Genomic DNA, 19,062 nt, shown 5'->3' on the forward strand with positions numbered 1-19,062 from the left:
GCAAGAACAGCTGATCTGGTCATAATGGAGTAGCAACTACGAGCAGTCAATCAAGCTCAAGCTCAAGCTCAAGGACACCTTGTATTGTCGATGCTTTTAAACCATTAATCTTTTTCTAAATCTGTTTTCTTTTCATTGAATATATTGTCTGGCATTCTAGAAATGAAATCCAATTATGAACGAAACAATTCTAACTCAGAAATTTCCAATATTTATAACAATCTAAATTTGTTGGATTTTCAACAGCTTCAACCCGTTTTCAGGCTGTCACAGGCTTTACTGTCCTAAATATTAACAAATCATTGACAGTGTGTTTCTTTCCGATCTTCTTGATGATTTTGTTGACATGCCGATTTACAATTTTCCTACAAACTGTCAATTTTGCTTTTTAAAAATTCTGTTCGGAAGCTTATGTTTACGCGAAATTTGAGAAGCTTCGACAATTGGCGCCATTTTGTTGGATTTAAACTATTTTATCTCTTTTCAAACAGTACAGTTGATTGACAGTATATTATAATATACGATAAAGCAAACTCCATCAAAATTGACCAATCTATCTGCATAATATCGTTATGTAAAAGTGTCCTCTCAATAAACTGAACAGTCCCTAATCTAAAATATCTAAGTTATATCAATATGCAAAGAATATTGATTAGTCAATACTTCACTTATATTTCTTGAATCCACCGAGTTGGAAGTGATGAAAAACACAAAGCTGATATTGCATACTCTATTCTTCATGCTCTGTCACGGAATAAAAATTGTTGAGATTTCATCCTTTGCGTTTCTATAGAGATTGAGAGGGGCAGATATGTAAACATCGCGTGACATCTCTTATTGAATTTGAGAAATTGCAGTACTTAGAAAACTAAATACAAAAATCTCATATTGGCCAAAAATGTCACATATGCAGTTTCTTAGACAAACGTTTTAATTACTATAATAGTACGTTCAGATTATGAGCTATATCACTTGATATAGAGCATCTTGACATCAGTGTCTGTACATCTAGTTTTCACTGGAAATAATGCATATGGCATCTCATGTCAAGATTCGCTATATCAAGTGATATATTTCATAATCTGAACGTACTATAAGTGAGCTTGAACCAGCTCACAACTCATTCGACCTTTTTTAGCACTAACGAGAATATCAAACACATTTCGTCCTTATTCTCGTTTTTGCTAACAATCCTGTTTATATACATTGTCCGGAAGTCCGCCTTTTTCAGCATAATAGATATTATGCCGTCAACGAATCACAAACATCAGTATGTAAATGTATGCAAGAAAGGACATGCATAAATGCATTTCAGTAGACAGATTGTTACTCACTGCCGTCGATCTGCCCCGGTACAACCGACGAGCGAAAGTATGTTTCCAGTTCTCATTCGCGAATAATCGCGGTCGCCGGCACACTACGGGAGGCATGTTTATCGTTTGTACGCATTGGGCAGACAGTAGCAATCCCGATGCCAGATGTGCCGCGGTCCCGCCCATACCAGGATCCAACCGCGGTCGGGTATAATCCTTTCTCTGGCATGACCAATGAAAATTATTCATTCATTACTGCTTTATTATCGTCATCGTTCTTTCGGTATTGTTAATGTCATTGAGCAGTACGGCTTATTATATTATGCATGGGATCGTTTGGAATGTGCGTCCAGCTGGCATGCATATAGGTATTTGCCATGTGCCTTCCATTCCTTTACGGAATGTAACTGAAGCAATGCGTTGTCCATTTCCCTGCTATATGATAACATATCAAGAGGATAATTCCAGTGAACGCATTTCAAAATTTAAATTATCGTGCTTTTTGTATTCTCCTTTATCGTTGCATTAGCTAATATTACAAAGAGTATTGTAAGTAGTGTTTTGTTAATTAGACGAGTCGCTGATCATATTCGATATGTAGTCTTCGATACTTTCTGGCATGTGATGTTTCCGCTCTACTTTGATTGCCATTTTGCGCGCCCATTAGTTACATATTTAAATTTTTCCACAATTTTCGTATTTTTACTTTCTCTTGACATCTTTTATACGTTTAACAAATTCTAAAATAATAGCAGAATGGGCTGACGATTAAGTGCAACTGTAATCAGGAATTCATTGCGAGTAGGGTAGAAAACGATGGCGAGAAAATCCGTTGTGCAAGAATGTTAACATCCTACCTATTACATTCTTTCCAAGCTTGTTTTTAATTGCGCTGAAAAATAGAAGAGTTTTATTGTTGTTATTTTTCCCCATCCAACCAGCGGCTGCCACATTTTGTGTAAGTGCTGTATAGGAATTTTCAAAACCTGTATACAATCTTGACATAAAAATGCCAGATTCTGTCCCAAATTTTGCATCATTTTTACATTTGGTCGGGGTTCAGCCAAATCGCACCGAGCGGCTTTTCGACTGACTTATGATATTTTGATCGTACAAGGACAACGGAAATAGTTTCATATCAATTTAAGAGTACATTTACAGTAGGATATGTTCAGTTATGGGGTTGAGGGATATCCGATACGATTTGCGTTCAATTAAATCTGCTAAACGAAACTTTTAACAGAAAAATCGGTAATTTTTCGTTGGCGCTTGGTGCGATTTGGCTGAACCCCGACCATTTATTGTAGTATTTATTTCCCAAGATCCTCTATCTTATAGAAATTATAAGAAAATCTGCCAGATGCTGGATTTCTATATTACCAAATACGTAAATATAAAACAAAAATAACGTTAATAGAGTATTATTTTTTTTCTTTTCTACCCTATAATGGTACCTAGCAGTTCTGATTTTGCGATTATCCTGAATGCAGATGCAATAAAGTTGTCACTTTTCCCATTGCTCTGATTGTTCTTGTTCATCGTTTTTTTTATTCCATTGATTTGACGCGCATTATCCTAAAACAACCTTTTCAACTCTTCATCACAGACTGAATTTATTACCCAGCTAGGAAAAAGGGTAAAATGCATTGTTCGTTGTGCTGTTACGATAAATATAAGAAAAGCAAAAAAAAACCTCATATATTCTGTGTGCCGTGGAAAAATCCATTTCGTGTGAGCCATTCTTGAAAGATACGACGGGATGACAAAGCAGGACCGCTTTTACAAACGGTAATCTAATTTTATTTTTTTCATTTTCTTTCCCTCAAACGTTCACCATTTACTCAACCGCGGCGTTACTCAACTACCTTATCAGATTGTTCCCAATCTGGTGCGGATCCTGAAAAATCTCATCCTAGCTGGTTACTCGCCCGAGCATGACGTAAGTGGCGTCAGCGATCCATTCCTGCAGGTAGGTTGGCAGTCGATTCTGGAATTTCGGGTGGTGCAAATCGTTAATATATTTTTCATTTATTCCAGGTGAAAATCCTCCGATTACTGCGAATACTGGGCCACAACGATCCGGACGCTTCGGAAGCGATGAACGATATCCTCGCGCAGGTCGCCACCAACACCGAAACGAGCAAAAACGTGGGCAACACGATCTTGTACGAGACGGTGCTGTCCATTATGGATATCAAGTAAGGGATTATGAAGTAGTAGTTTCATTTCATTTTAGAATTTTATGCATTGGTAGCTACTATAATAGCCTTCATAACAGTCAACTATAAATGGCAGATCCCAGTATTCCTCCTGTATGAATGGAGAATTTTTGTACATGTTCACGATAGAATTAATAATTAATTATTAATTAATTATTAGAGGCGGAAGTACAGATTTGATATAGTTTTTTTCACTGGCAATGGGAAGGTGGTTACATTTGCTCACATACCAGCGCGTGCGGAAAGGGTTTCTATCAACGAGTACTGGCCCTTCATTTCAAATATAACATCAGCATTTAGTCGATTTGGATTTTTATCGTGCAGTTCTGTTTTTACAACGCGTACTTCTCGTCATAACCAACTTAGTAATCTTTGAGCGAACAAAGCAGAACTAAGGCACTGCTGCTGTATCGTCGACCAACAACTGCATGTAATGGTGAATGCTCCCATCAGGGGTAGGGGTCTAATCCATCCGCTTTGAGCTTCTTCTTCTTCTTCTTAATGGCATTACATCCCCACACTGGGACAGAGCCGCCTCGCAGCTTAGTAGAGGTCTAATCCATCCGCTTTGAGCTTCTTCTTCTTCTTCTTAATGGCATTACATCCCCACACTGGGACAGAGCCGCCTCGCAGCTTAGTGTTCATTGAGCACTTCCACAGCTATTAACTGCGAGGTTTCTAAGCCAAGTTACCATTTTTGCATTCGTATATCATGAGGCTAGCACGATGATACTTTTATGCCCAGGGAAGTCGAGACAATTTCCAATCCGAAAATTGCCTAGACCGGCACCGGGAATCGAACCCAGCCACCCTCAGCATGGTCTTGCTTTGTAGCCGCGCGTCTTACCGCAAGGCTAAGGAGGGCCCCGCTTTGAGCTCTTAACGGTGAAGAAGAAATTGGCATCTAGACCAGTACAATTTTCTTATGTCTTCTCACGGACCGGAACGCGTTGTATTGTCTTATTGCTGTGTGAAGGCAGTTTTTTTTTTCTAAATTTCCTCCAGAAATTCCTTTCAAAATTCTTTGACTAAATTTCAGGAATTTTCTAATAAGTTTCTAAAGAAAATTAAAAAAAAATCCTAAGAGAATTTCAGAAAGAACTCCTGAAGAAATTTGAGACATTTTTTAATTTTTCCAATAAAATTCCTTTAAATATGCCTTCAAAAGTTTCTTCGGTAATTCCTTTAGGATTTCCTTTAAAAGCTAATTTCGAAATTCTTTGCGATTATTTGAGTAATTTTAAAATTATTTTCCAAAAAAATCCGGAAGGAATTTTAGGAGGATTTTTTTGAAGAAGTATCCGATGGAGTTTCTATGGAGAAAGGCCCAAAAGGATTCCCAAAGGAATATTCTAACTGAAGGAGAAAATTCCAATCGAATTTCGAAAGGAATTTTGTGAAGATTTTTCAAAGAAACTTTCTAAATTATTTCCAGAAGCATTTCCTGGACGATTTTTCGAAGAAATTCCTCGAGATATTCCCAAAAGATTTCCTGGAGGCTTGCTGAAAACATTTGTGGAGGAATTTTTGAAGACATTTTCGAAGGAGAATCTGAAGGGATTATCGAGGAATTTCCAAAGGATTTCCGAACCAATTTCTATTATAATTCCTATGGGAATTCTAGCAGAATTTTCTTCGAAATCTGATTCAAAAATCTTGGTGTATAATTATCATTTAAGGAAAAATATTTAATGTGTTGGATCGAGCTCCCCATTGAGCCCTAATTTAACTCCACCAGTGTGTGTGTGACTTGTTTACCGTAAGATTTGTCCAGTATCATCCGATGATGTCTGACAGCCATGTCCCGTAGGGTCCAGCAAGTGTTGCTTGTGGATTTGAATAGATGGAAAGATCGTGTCTTTCAAGAATGAAATAGGGGTTTCTCACCGGTTTCATCCTTACGGAGGGGGGTCGCAAATGCTGTCGATCTGATGTTTGATTCGTGCTTAATAAAAAAAACTGGGCATTCCGCAAGAAAGTGTCCACACTGCCAAGCCTTCCGCAGGTGTTGCAGCTCTTTGTCGAAAGTTGGGACCTCCAGTGACGTTGTGTGAAATCCTGGTGTGGCCAGTCCATAATATGGAAAGAACCACTTGCTCCATTCGATTGGTTCTGTCCCTCCAGGGAGTCGTAACCCCTTTAATTTTCGGGTAAATAGGGTTCGGTTTTTATGCCACTCGGTTGCTCAAGCGTCCCCTATGATGTTTCTTAGCAAAGATTTGGCATCGGTGCCGACTGTGCCGACTGTGAGAGCATCGGCGGCCTCGTTTCCAGGTACGTTGCATTGCCCCGGGATTCACATAAATGTGATGGGACAGTCAGTCGATTATCCGCCATTGCTTAGATGGCCGCAATGCCACTGGCCGAGCCTTTTTTTTAATTAAGGTAATGGAAATCTGCAACCAAACACCTAGGGAGGCGAACCCAGGTAGTGTGGGGATGGGATCACCACTCCCTACCCACTAAAACCAACTCCTTCCTCTCCAGTCAGTCCCCCGGCCCGCAATTAAGCAATACTACGGGGGATGATTATTGGGCATTGCGCCCCTACGTGACGTACATAAGTGCATGTATGCGCCTCAACTCTCCTAGCATTCCCCGTGAACCACATGTGCCCAAGACACACTGGCACCACATGTGCCCCAACACACAACACTGCCTATGCCGCTCGAATGATTGCAAGAGACTTACAGGTACCTTGCAGGAGGTATCCCATGACGCCATCTCACAACGTAGACAGTCCTCATTCAGTATGGTGTTCAGCCCGTCCTGAAACAGTGTGGCATCACTTGTCTACCAAGCTGGAGACGACCCTAGGTTGGTGGCTCCTATGCCGCTCCTACCTCAGCTACGAGACAGACCCTTTCATGTCTCCTATTTCTGAGGTGCCGCAGAAGCATCAACCCCCCGACACTCCTGCCAGTCATAGCGAGACTTTCGTGTCCCCTAATTCTGAGGTGCCGCAGAGGTATCTCCCCCCCCCCTGACACTCCTATCAGGCCTAGCGAGATTTCACTCAATCTCCGTTCCTGGCAGCCGGATCACACTACTGCCTAAGCAGTCACTCTGACCACACGTACCTTGTCTTACTTGTGTGCTCGCTCATACATTCAGTCCCTATCGCTTGCACCACTTGTGCACCACTCTTTAAACATTCAGTCTCTCACTCCGTGGGGGTTGTAATACCCCCATCTCCTATTTGCATCCACTCTGTGCCCTCCTGTGCATCGTTCAGGCGTGGAACACCCGGCACGTCACGCGTGCCTAACACTCCCCTACCCGGGTTTTTATAGTGCCAACAGGGTCTCGGACAGGCACCTTGCCGGCAGTATCAACCTGTTGACATTTCGAAGCCCAGATAGTCCTCAACCAGTATGGTGGTCACTCCTGAAACGGAGTGGCACCACTTACCTTGTACGTCTCCAATTTCTTAGGTGCCGCAGAAGCATCAACCCCCCACACTCTTGCCAGGCATAGCGAGACTTTCGTGTCCCCTAATACTGAGGTGCCGTAGGGGTATCTACCCCCCGACACTCCTGCCAGGCTTCACCAGACTTCAGTCATTCTAACACTACCGACCATGCATACCATGCGAGGCTTAATTGTGTGCTCACCCATACACTCGGTCCCTCACTCTGTGGGGGTATTACGAATAATACCCCCAACTCCCATTCGCCGCACCACATGTGCACCACTTGGGGGTGTGTGGGTACCACCCGTTAACGATCTGGCTAATTGTTTCACAGCACATTCATCCCCTCGGCACGGGTCACCTGACACCTTCGGATTCGGGGTTAGGGACGCCATATTGTCAGCTTCAGTGTTGTACTGAGCCTGTCGATATGGCCGAATTTACACCGTTACGCACTACTTCCGAGTATCCATATCCCAACGTAACGAGGAGGCACTGGCCGAGTCTCTCACTATCAAAGTGCGGTGCCGACTTTTCCGCCGGCTTTAGAAGCACCCGATTAGCGGATATCGGCTAGGTGGTATATGAATTGTGATCGTTCTGCCACTTCTGGACCACAGATATGCTGTATTAGGGTAGGATGTTGATCGAGTTATGCGCTGACCGTCTTTTCTAAAGATCTTTTGTAAATGGAGATCAATTCGGGCAGATTTGGCATGCCTGCTCCGAAGATCGATCCGGTAGAGTCCTGCAAGGATCCGTACCGTACTTACGGATCGGTTCGCCTATCTAAGAAGGAAGGGCGTCGACTCGTCTGGTCTGGACCATTTCTAGGAAGCCTATGGCTCTGCATCCAACAGCCAAAGGGACTCGGTAGTTGAACGGGACTACTCCAACCTCCACACAGGCAGAGAGAGAGGGCAAGAGTGGATGGAAAAAGGCCGGTGCACAGCCTGATTGCCTGGTAGTATGTCGGGCTAAATTGTTTCAACATCTCAGCTTCGGCGGTATAAGATATTTCGATCCCATACAATAGCCGGCTTGTAATAATGGCGTCAGCCACACACAGCCGGCATACCGACCGCTTCTGGTATTTTTGTTTGAAATAATCCGTAAAAGATTGAGCCTAGTCTAGCACCTGTTTTACACACCTTCGAAATTGTTCAGGAAATTTAACTTGCGGTCCAAGGTGACACCGAGGGCAGAGATGTCCTACACAGTCGGCAAAAAGTCTGCTCTTTTATTTTTTATAATTTTAAATAATCAAATAAAATACATTTGGTGAGTGCATCTAATAGATGGATATTTTATCTTTCGAAATGTCACTTCAATCTGACAAAATGGTGCACGCCAAATACACGCGGGCGCGTGCACAGTAAATAAACCGGCGTGTAGCGATTGGGCAGCCTTTGATAGTGATGGGTATTGGTAGGTGGACGGTGTGCTGCTTTGCATATATGTTTTCTAACGCATTTGTTCACCGCTATTTCGAAATCGACATCGCTAGCCCAACGATAGACCGCTGAAACTGCTGACTGTTCCTCCTGGCAGATCTAGGATGTCGTCCTGTGATCAGGATAGGTATATCATCCGCAGCGCATAATTCCTCTGGGGATGTCCCCGAAAATGCCCTCCATTGCAATCAGGAATAAGGTGACAGCAATGACGGATCCTTCAGGAACTCCAGTTTCGTCTGTTTTTCGATCGGACGGGTGACCACCGACTAGTACATGGAAAGAGCGATCTGTGAGAAAGTTTTTGTTTTTTATAAACTGAAGAATATTTCCAGATACTGGACTAATTTTCGTAGGTTCTCTGGCATCCAGGCCTTCGCCAGGTCGAGGGAAGCGAGTTTGAAATGTTCGCCATTATTGACGGCGTTGTTTGAAGCGTGTCCGAGGGTTGCAAGAAAAGATCCGGTATGAAATCCTAAACGAAACCCGTGCTGCCGGTCATCAACTTTGTGATCGGCGGTAAGGTATTTAATTAGTCGTTTGTTAACCATACGTTCGGCGATTTTGAAGGTACAACGCGATGGGACGGTACGCTTGAAGGACATTTGCTTGAGCATCATTTTTTTAATCGGAACGACTAAGGCTTGTTTCCATGATTCCGATATAGTTCCCGCTATTCACTAGGCGTTGATAGCGGCCAGTAGAACTGGCTTCACGATTGGGCTCAAATGACGTGGCATCGGATATCGTCTGACCTGCTGTCAGTTAACTGCTGTCACGAACTGTCAGGTGCAGCCAGCAGCTTTTTGTAAGAAAGTATTAGAATCCCAAATAAAATATTCTGCATTGCAATTTTGTTTTACGACGACTTTTTCGCTTAAACCAGTATTCCAAATCATCCGTTTAGCTTATTAATAATCAGTTCTAAACTTGTTTTGTGTTTTGTTCCCGGTATAAAAGTTCTAATGAAAATGAATTTACTAATTCGTGAATTGGATACACGGATACACTTTTATTGTGCTCAGAAGAGTCCACCCGGGGCTTAGGTGAAACAGTCAATGAAACAGTTGAAACCAGAGCACCGACATCCAATTTTTGCCTTTCTCGTATACTAAGTATACGTAAAAGCTATATGATCGCTCCAAAAACAAACTTTTTATAGAAGGCCCGGAGACCCACCGGGTCTCGTCTCAGGTTTGGACCAGAGGAACGTCGTTTAGCTTTTGCCAGTGAAAACTCCAATTCGTCGAGTGTGAAAGGATCATTAAATGGTTGACCAGCATACGAGTGCATGGTTAATGAGATAATGGCAGATTCTGGATTGGGATGGGTTTTAGCGCTTTATTTTCCGTTCGATGAAAGGCCTTGGAAGTATTGCCCGAAGACTTCCGATACATCGCTTAACGCTAACCTGAAACAACTCAGTCGCTGGGTCGTTTATACCCGGATTTTTCTGATATTAGCAGTTGTCAAAATCTGGGTATGTCAACATATTGGATCCGAGTCAGACAAACCCGAAATCTGGGTAACTGGGGAGTTTAACATTTCCGGATATAGCAACATGGCACAGACGTTACGTGCCGGAGAAAATGTGGGAATTTTTCGTCAAATGCAGCAAACATAATGTAAGAATGGTTAAATTCAGGTTAAATTTATCATGGCGCAGCGCTGTCGGCAAAGCCGGTAGATGATATACGGTGGGGGAAACTGTATTTTTTTACATTTTTTATACAACAACAATATTCTGAAGCGAAAAGAGCTGGGTACCGATTACCCAGACTTTTTCACTTGTACTATTACCCAGATTTGAGTTAAAGTACCCGAACCCAAATTAGAGTAATCACGGTTTTGCTGAATCTGGGTCACTTTGATATATGTAATTCTGGGTAGGTTCAGATTAGCGTGTTGAGTATTTGGTGGTGATTATAGATAGTGGAATATATAGATGAGCGAAGATAAATCCTCTGTCTCCAAACGAACTGTCAAACGTGTCTCCAAACGAGCATGACGTCACGATTTCAATGGAAACGTTAAGGGCTGTGACGTCATATGCGCGTGTGCACGGGCAAAAAAATTGACTCAGCCATGCTTTCGCTCATCTATAGATTCTACTATCTATAGTGGTGATCTGTTGATAAGTAAGGCAGTGCGCAGTAAGTAATGGCGTTAACCCTTTGCCAGATCTCACTATGGCCGACTGGTCTTCGTGGATTCTATCTAAGAATGATTTGCCGGCAATCATTTCGTTTTATTTTTAAATTGTCAATGATAGCTGTCGCGATCAGGGTACCCATCTTTAAGATGCTCAACTGCCCGTAAAGCCTTGCGCCGTACTTCAATGGCTACTTTTGTAGCGTGTGGCCCTTGACCCTGCGTTAGGGCTGGTACGCGGGATGGTACTGCGCGCAGCATGAATAATGCAGCTTGTTAATTAATCGATAGTAATTGGATTTTGTTCATCTAGTTTTTTTTCCACCGCCACTTGAAAGTTGGGTCAGTTGGCTTCGCCGTAGATCCAGCGGGGCACCGGGAAGTTTTTGGGGCTTTTCGTTTGCAGAGGGATATCATGATGGGGACATGATCGCTGCCTCTGGAGTCTTCGTCAGTGGACCAGAGGTAATGACTAATAACCGAAGATGAGACGAATAAAACATCAATGGCGGAAGATACATTCCTCCGCATGAAGATGGGAGATCCATCATTTAGAAGTGCCAGATGGTGGAAGCTAGTGGCGCCGACAAAAAGTTGAACTACGTGTTTTGGTGTTTTGGTGGCCATTGGCATCTCCGTGCAGAAGAATCGGTTTTGGGATTCGCTCTAATACACGCTCTATCTGTTCGAGGAGGTTCGTGATTTTTTTTTCCATTCGGCAAATATGTATAATAGGGTGTCCCAAAATTGGACCAAGTCTGGGATTTTGGGGGCTCAACCTTCAAATGAAAGCTTAGGGTATAACAAAAGAAAAATTGTTCTACGACAACTCTGGGAAATGACGTTTAGGGGTGGCCCCGACGCGTTTTATGAAAAAAAGTGCATTTTTTATAGGTAACATCAAAATACCGGTATATCGGAAAGAAATTCGATGAAACCCATCCATTTTATATTTTTTACATTTAACTTAGGGTCTATACTTTATGGTAAAACTTTGATACCGCATGTTTTAGGTCTATATATTTTTCACTGATGCTTTAAATGCCCAAAAATGATGACTTTTTCTTAATATTTTTTTATTAATGCATCCAAAATGGGTATCTATCATAATGCTTTCGAAACTAGATATACATAGAAAGATGGGGAATTTTATAACGAATATTTTGCTAAAAATAGCAACCTCCTATCTCTATCCGTTTAAAAGTTATTCACGATTTACTGCAGCTTGGAAAAAGACTTTTTGAAATTTCGGATCATAATACCTGGATCATGTTTAAGTAAAGAAACGCCTACTTTTCCATACCAACCAAATGAGTGCTTTAATAACCAATATAGCATTCATATGAGTTGCATAAAATTGATTTTAATACTTATTTGAGTGTTATAATGGAAACCCAACGATGGACCAGAAGTAACATGACTGACTACAAATTGTTTAGTTAGTCTGGGTGAGTACTCAAATAGATTGATGAATATGGTTTCAAAACTACCCATATGTAGGTTCAGCTATCGTTTCATGGTTTGGTAAGCTGTGCAATGTTTCACGATAACATGGAAATTAATTGTTTTCTGACCAACTTGATTTTTTAACCAGCACGATCATGTGAAGTTAATCCGGCTGGATCATTTTCGTCCCGATTTATCGATGCAATCAATTTATCATTGTATTCAGTATTGGTAGGCAAAATAGTTCGTAATTAGTGTAGATTGTTCTTATTTCCAGATATTCCGTAAATGGTAGATGCCAAATATTTCAATATGCATTATAAAATAATAATGATAATAGTAATTTGTGTAACTAGTTGCAAAAAGATGATTTAATCACCAGTGTTGTACGTTTATCCAACGAGGCTTGCCGAATGAGATAAATACTACGAGTGCTGATAAAATCGAGTTTTGCAATTAGTTGCACACGCTATTTTTTGCAATGGCGTAAAATGAGCTTCAATATGGCGTAAAATATGACAAATCGATATCAAAATGAACTAGTTGGATTTGCTTCCCATGATTGTTCTTGCAAAAAATCAAGATGGTCACAAAACAACTAATTTCCATGTTATCGACAAACATTGCACAGCTCGACAAACCATGACACGATAACTGAACCTACATATGGGTAGTTTTGAAACCATATTCATCAATCTATTTGAGCACTCACCCAGACTAACTGAACAATTTGTAGTCAGTCATGTTACTGCAGGTCCATCGTTGGGTTTCCATTATAACACTCAAATAAGTAGTAAAATCAATTTTATGCAACTCATATGAATACTATATTGGTTATTAAAGCGCTCATTTGGTTGGAATGGAAAAGTAGGCGTTTTTTACTTAAACATGATCCAGGTATTATGATCCGAAATTTCAAAAAGTCTTTTTCCAAGCTGCAGTAAATCGTTAATAACTTTTAAACGGATAGAAATAGAAGGTTGCTATTCTTAGCAAAATATTCGTTATAAAATTCCCCATCTCTCTATGTATATCTAGTTTCGAAAGCATTATGATGGATACCCGTTTTGGATGCATTAATAAAAAAATATTAAGAAAAATTCATCATTTTTGGGCATTTAAAGCATCAGTGAAAAATATATAGACCTAAAACATGCGGTATCAAAGTTTTACCATAAAGTATAGACCCTAAGTTAAATGTAAAAAATATAAAATGGATGGGTTTCATCGAATTTCTTTCCGATATACCGATATTTTCGATGTTACCTAAAAAAAAATGCACTTTTTTCATAAAACGCGTCGGGGCCACCCCTAAACGCCATTTCCCAGAGTTGTCGTAGAACAATTTTTCTTTTGTTTTACCCTAAGCTTTCATTTGAAGGTTGAGCCCCCAAAATCCCAGACTTTGTCCAATTTTGGGACACCCTATGTATAACGATATCACGGAAATTGGAAACGGCCAGGTTAGTGTCTCAGCAGCAACCATTGGAAGGTCGGTATCTAACTTCAGCTCTATTGTGGGCAGGTCGTAGGAAATTCCGATTGCAACCGAATGATAAGAATTTTTCATCTCTTTGGTATTCCACTGGTATCGTTTTCCTAGAGAGTTGTTCATTGACGCCTTTGTGGCTCGGTGTATTTCCTGTATGTATAGCCAGAATTGTTGACTGATGATCCCGGATGAGAAGTTCCAGATCCGGTAGATTATGGAAGAAGCCGTTTATATTCCACTGGATGACGAAGACTGGATTGGATGAGTGAGAAGGAATTGACCGATAGGGAAGAAATGTCCTGACGGAAGGAATAATCAGAATTTGAGTGGAAAGTTTTGGCGAACAAGACCAATCACCTATGGATGGTGGTAGAAGATTTCCCTTCAAAGGCATAGGTGTCCCTAAGGGAGAGCGTGAACAGCCTGAGGTAATAACGGCAGAAGGAACGTAACGGATTCGATGAAGTTGGTCGTACAGGACGGAGTTTGTAGCCTCCAGCCCTTTGAGAGGAAAGTGAGCTAATTTTGCCGGATTTCGTTCTCATTTAAAGGGAAGCACATGCATACACTAATTCCAAGGAGATGAGATTGTTTTCCACATCTAAAATATCCTCAACCGGACTGATAATTGAACGCGTTATTTCCGGATTGACAATTCTACGGCTTTCATCGCAATCTAACTATAGAGACTCATGATCCAGTGAGATCCAGAATTCTACGATCATTAGCATTAGCATTAGCATTGAGCAATTCGCACAAATTCGTAAGTGGTACAAGCCAAGACTATTGTATGAGAGTAGTATCACTTTCATCCGTTATCACAGATATTGATTTGGGACTATCCACTATCTCGTAAATGGAAGCATTGCACTCTCCAATAGTCAAGATCTGTCCTGGCCACGTCCTTGCGAATGCTGAGGAAGGGGAAGGATGGTTAGTTGGACACCTACTTAAGAAAGATGCAGAGAATTCTACGACCTCTCATAGGTGCCACGGGAGCTTATGGGATTATGTGGAAGGTTATAACAGTAGAAATCGTTTTGGTAGAACGTGAAACAAAGAAAGAACTAAGATAGAAATACAAATAGGAAAGGGACGAGCCTGGAATTGAACCCTCGACCTCCTGCTTATAAGACAGAAGCGGTAGCCACTAAACCACCGAGCCCGCAAAATTTTCTATAATTCTACGATCATTGACACTAAATAATTTTGGATGTTTTCACGTATTTTGACTTTTAATCTCATTCATCAACAGATAGAAGACCTTGACATTAGTAAGTTCATGTAACAATTCTTTAGTTATCATTCCCACCCATGCTATGCTAATAATAAGGATGAACTTAATCAATAATTCTATAGAAACATAGAATTATGGCGGAATATGTTTCAGTCTTCCTACAATAGGATCCTTTTATCATCTCCACAGATCCGAAGGCGGTCTCCGAGTGCTGGCAGTCAACATTCTCGGTCGATTCCTGCTAAACAGCGACAAAAACATTCGCTATGTTGCGCTGAACACCCTTCTCCGAACGGTCCAGGCCGACATCAGTGCCGTCCAGCGACACCGTAGCACCATTCTAGAATGCCTCAAAGATCCGGACGTTTCGATACGACGCCGAGCGATGGAGCTCTCGTTCGCCCTGATCAATTCGCAGAACATCCGGGCAATGTCCAAGGAGCTGTTGATCTTCCTAGAGAAAGCGGACGCTGACTTCAAGGCGCAGTGCAGCAGTCGGATGGTGCACGTGGCCGAGCGGTACGCTACGTCCATTCGATGGCGATTGGATACTTTGCTGAGTGTACTTATTGCGGTAAGATTTCTTGAAATTTACGTTGCATCTCATGATAAGGATATAAATCGTTGATCACAGGCTGGTAACTACGTGCGAGACGATGTTGTGTCTTCCACAATTCAACTTATTCTTAATAGTCCACCGGAGGAACAGGCCTATATTGGATTGAGGTTATGGGATTCGCTTCATAACATTACCAATTCCTTCGAGGACAAGCAACCATTGTTGCAGGTGGCCGTTTGGACGATCGGAGAGTATGGCGATTTAGTATTGAGTGGCGAACGAATCGAAGGTAATGCCTGGTGTGGTTATAAACATTGACTGAATGTTCGTTTGCCGATCACCTAGCTTAGTGTAATTGTCTCACGTAGTTGTACAACTGTAGTAGAACGTAGTTTCGTTTTCTCTGTATCCTTCTATTTTCATTGAATCAACACACCTAAATCAAAGATGTTGCAATTCCTGCAGAGGGTGAATTAGTGGAGCTCTACCAAAAGTTACTGTGGTCTACTTCGGTATCGACAGCCAGCAAACAATACACATTGGTGTCGTTGGCCAAACTTAGCACTAGGATTCATTCGAAAGAAGAGTAGGTTCTTCCGAATTTATCTTTGAAGCATTCTCTCACACGCTACGAATCATTACAGGGAAGCTCGGGCGAAGCAGATCATAGAAGCCTTCGGTACGCACCTCCACATCGACCTACAGCAGCGTGGTGTGGAATTTTCACAGCTCTTCCGTGACTACAGTCATTTACGTCCGGCTTTGCTGGAGAAAATGCCCAAAATTCAGAAATCGCTGCCAAATGGAAACGACAGCAGTGGTATCTTTGAGGAACACTCGAATAGTATTGATTTGATTGAAGGCGATGACCTGGAAAGCAGTGGGTTGATGTCGCTTTCTGGGGTAGGTGGTGGCGGCGGAGGAAGCTTAAAAGTGGGGTCCGATTCGGTAAGAATGCTAAACAGGTTGTTTAGGTATACATATTCTGTAATGCTTATTTATAAATTTTCAGAACGCACTTCTGGATCTGCTGGGAGGAGGAAGTGACGACCCGGTGGATGGTCTAGGCCTTGTGCCATCGACAAATTCGATTATTCCTACGGCTGCAACCAACGGAAAAACTCCAACGCCCAGCAGTTCCAACAATCAAGATTTACTCGATTTGCTCGGAGGGCTGGACATGCCAGCCAGCACCCCACCGGCAGCGATTCCACCGTTGAGCGGCGATATCGGACTGGATCTGAACAGCTTGAATGACAATAGTATAAAGGCGGTCACTACGAGCATCGCTAATCCGCTGTCCACGGGGGTTACGGGTTCCAGTTCGTTTGGCGGATTGGAAAATCTGTTGAATTCGAACTTGACATCGCCAACGACGACATTACCAACGGGATTGGCCTCAACGGCTTCCCTCATTAATAGTAGCAGTAGTACCGCAAATAGCCTTTTTAGCGACTTCTCGTCGATTAACAATAATGAGGTAAGTATTTTCAAATCTTGTAGATTCGCATTACGAATTATTTTTGTCTATTTGTAGGACTCGAAAACTCTGACAGCCTTAGATAAGAACGGTCTACTTGTACAGTTAGTGGCTAAGAATAGTGGCGGTTGCCTGCAGATCATCATGACAGCTGTAAATAACTCGTTAACCACATTAGAACAATATCTTTTCCAGGTGAATTATATATAAAATAAATTCTTCTGAATTGTAATCCCCTACAATCATAATGTTTATTTTCAGGCTGCCGTTCCCCGAAGTTTTACGTTGCAGATGCTATCGCCCTCTGGTTCTTCTCTTGTACCCGGCGGAACCATTACCCAAGAGATGCGTGTATCCAGCACTGCAAAGGTAAGTGCATATTATTCAAGTCATCCGCATCGCCCATATTCTCAAATATCACCTGATTTTTTTCGTGCATTTTTCACGATATATCCAATGCATGTAAATTGTCCAATTGGCCATTTTACCATTTGATAATTATTACTATTACCGCAATATGCAATTTATAAAAAAAAATCCTCTGATCTTTATCGAATAGGCCACTCTCCGAATGCGACTGCGGATATCGTACCAGTGCGATGGTAACCCAATCCTGGAACAGACCGAAGTGTCCGGATTCCCCGAGGATCCCACGTCGCTTGAATGAGGTCCAAACTGGAATGTAAACATCACGGTCCAATTCTAGTTTGTCTATGGTCTATGGTGTTTCTTTCAATTCTTTTTTGAGGACTTGAGAGTCAAATGTTGTGTTCGGTTGCTTTTTCTCCGTTGAATAAGTAAGTATGCGTGTGTTATATGAGCAGATTCTTTGGTTTTAATGCATTAGGGACAAATTTTAGACAAAAAAGCAACCGATTGTGAGTCCTTCTTCTGACCTCTACTTTAATTAGCCATGTAAAAAATTGAGATCATTATTTTTTTTTGCCAGTTGTGGCAACTTAAAACAAGAAACTAGTTAACTAACACTCGTAAACTGCTATTAATTATATTCAAATAAAAAAAATAAATAAAAAATAAAATAAAACAAAAGCACTACTAGTGAGATAGATAATATAATAATAAAAGCAGTGTTAGCATAGTATGAGTCGCGACTATGGATGATAGTGGATTTTTAGTTAGTTTGATAAGCGAGTGTTGAGTGCGTGAAGCTGTAAATATTCCTACACTAGAAATTGAAAAAGAGAAGCGATATTACTATTAGTACACCCTAGGAATCGGATCGTGCAAACAAGTAACCCCATGTTTTTGAAACAGCTAGGTAGTGACTCGAGATAAGACAAAAGTTGGCTAAAGCATAGATCGTTCAGTGAGAAATGACTCTCTATCTCGCTTGAAATGGCTTTTAAATAATAAACATATTTAATTTTTGGCCTTTCCAAACTTATGAATTTCTCGATATGTTTGCCTTCGTGGAGTAATTTCTCTCGTTTTGTCAGGCAATTAAAATTACTAGAAGCAAGTGTACTGTTTTCCGTCCAAATACACTCTATTCGATGCATGACGAGTGTGCGTGTGAATAAATGTCAACGAGAAGGCGTTAGTTTTGAAAGCTTTCCCACCAATTGTCTCCGACTTGCATGAAAATAAATATATCCAACATATGACAATGCTTCAAAGTGTAGAAATTACGCTACCTAAACTAAAAATTTTAATCTAGGTTCAAGTTCAAGCCATCATCACCCTCTCTTGCTCAGAAAAAAAACAGACAATATCTACTTGTTTGAACCTACCCTTAATGGTATTTTTGATGCGTTTGGCTTAATTCGTTGCAAAGTTTTTCAAACACGTAATACAAACAACAGTATTTTTGTACCATGAAAGAAATTAGGGAAGTGATGTTAAAGTTACAAAAAAATGAAAGCAAATCGGTTGAACATGTTATACAAATGAAAACTAATAGAACAACATTAAAATAATAAAATGGACAATGAATGAAGAGTAGGTGAGTAAAAGTAACTCATCTGAAGTCAACATTAAATAGGGAGTGCTGAACCACTACCATCAGAACCTAGTGGTTAACACTTTAGAATGAGTGAATATGACTAGGAGAATATACGAAGGAGACATTGTAAAAGCTATAAATATATGTATAATACACAGACACCCGATTGTAATATGAACTGTGTTATTTTATTCAGTATGGTTGTCGCCTGGTCCCAGGAAGTGACAAAACATTGCTATTACAGCCGAAACTCCCAGGATTTCCCAGCAATAATGATTCGCATTGTGATTCGGGGGGAGATATTCCATTATAAAGTTCTTCAAAAATTGATCAAAT

At 41.1% G+C, this 19,062-nt stretch overlaps 1 protein-coding gene across 10 annotated transcripts in view; it reads left to right on the plus strand.

Moving 5' to 3' along the window:
* Positions 1–18,904, plus strand: part of LOC134213605 (AP-1 complex subunit gamma-1) — an 89,412-nt gene extending 70,508 nt beyond the window's left edge. For 9 of the 10 annotated variants that reach the window (XM_062692818.1, XM_062692819.1, XM_062692817.1 and 6 more), the window contains exons 7-16: positions 3,187–3,282; positions 3,351–3,511; positions 14,914–15,298; positions 15,359–15,572; positions 15,731–15,869; positions 15,928–16,231; positions 16,296–16,763; positions 16,821–16,958; positions 17,025–17,132; positions 17,323–18,904. In XM_062692818.1, coding sequence (XP_062548802.1) covers positions 3,187–3,282; positions 3,351–3,511; positions 14,914–15,298; positions 15,359–15,572; positions 15,731–15,869; positions 15,928–16,231; positions 16,296–16,763; positions 16,821–16,958; positions 17,025–17,132; positions 17,323–17,430 — 2,121 coding nt within the window. In that variant the 3' untranslated portion in view covers positions 17,431–18,904. The remainder of the gene's footprint in view (positions 1–3,186; positions 3,283–3,350; positions 3,512–14,913; positions 15,299–15,358; positions 15,573–15,730; positions 15,870–15,927; positions 16,232–16,295; positions 16,764–16,820; positions 16,959–17,024; positions 17,133–17,322) is intronic. The other variant, XM_062692826.1, reaches the window with a different exon arrangement.
* The last annotated feature ends 158 nt before the right edge of the window (positions 18,905–19,062 follow it).

Source organism: Armigeres subalbatus, chromosome 2, assembly GCF_024139115.2.
Source record: "Armigeres subalbatus isolate Guangzhou_Male chromosome 2, GZ_Asu_2, whole genome shotgun sequence".
In the NCBI taxonomy this organism is placed as follows: Eukaryota; Metazoa; Arthropoda; class Insecta; order Diptera; family Culicidae; genus Armigeres; species Armigeres subalbatus.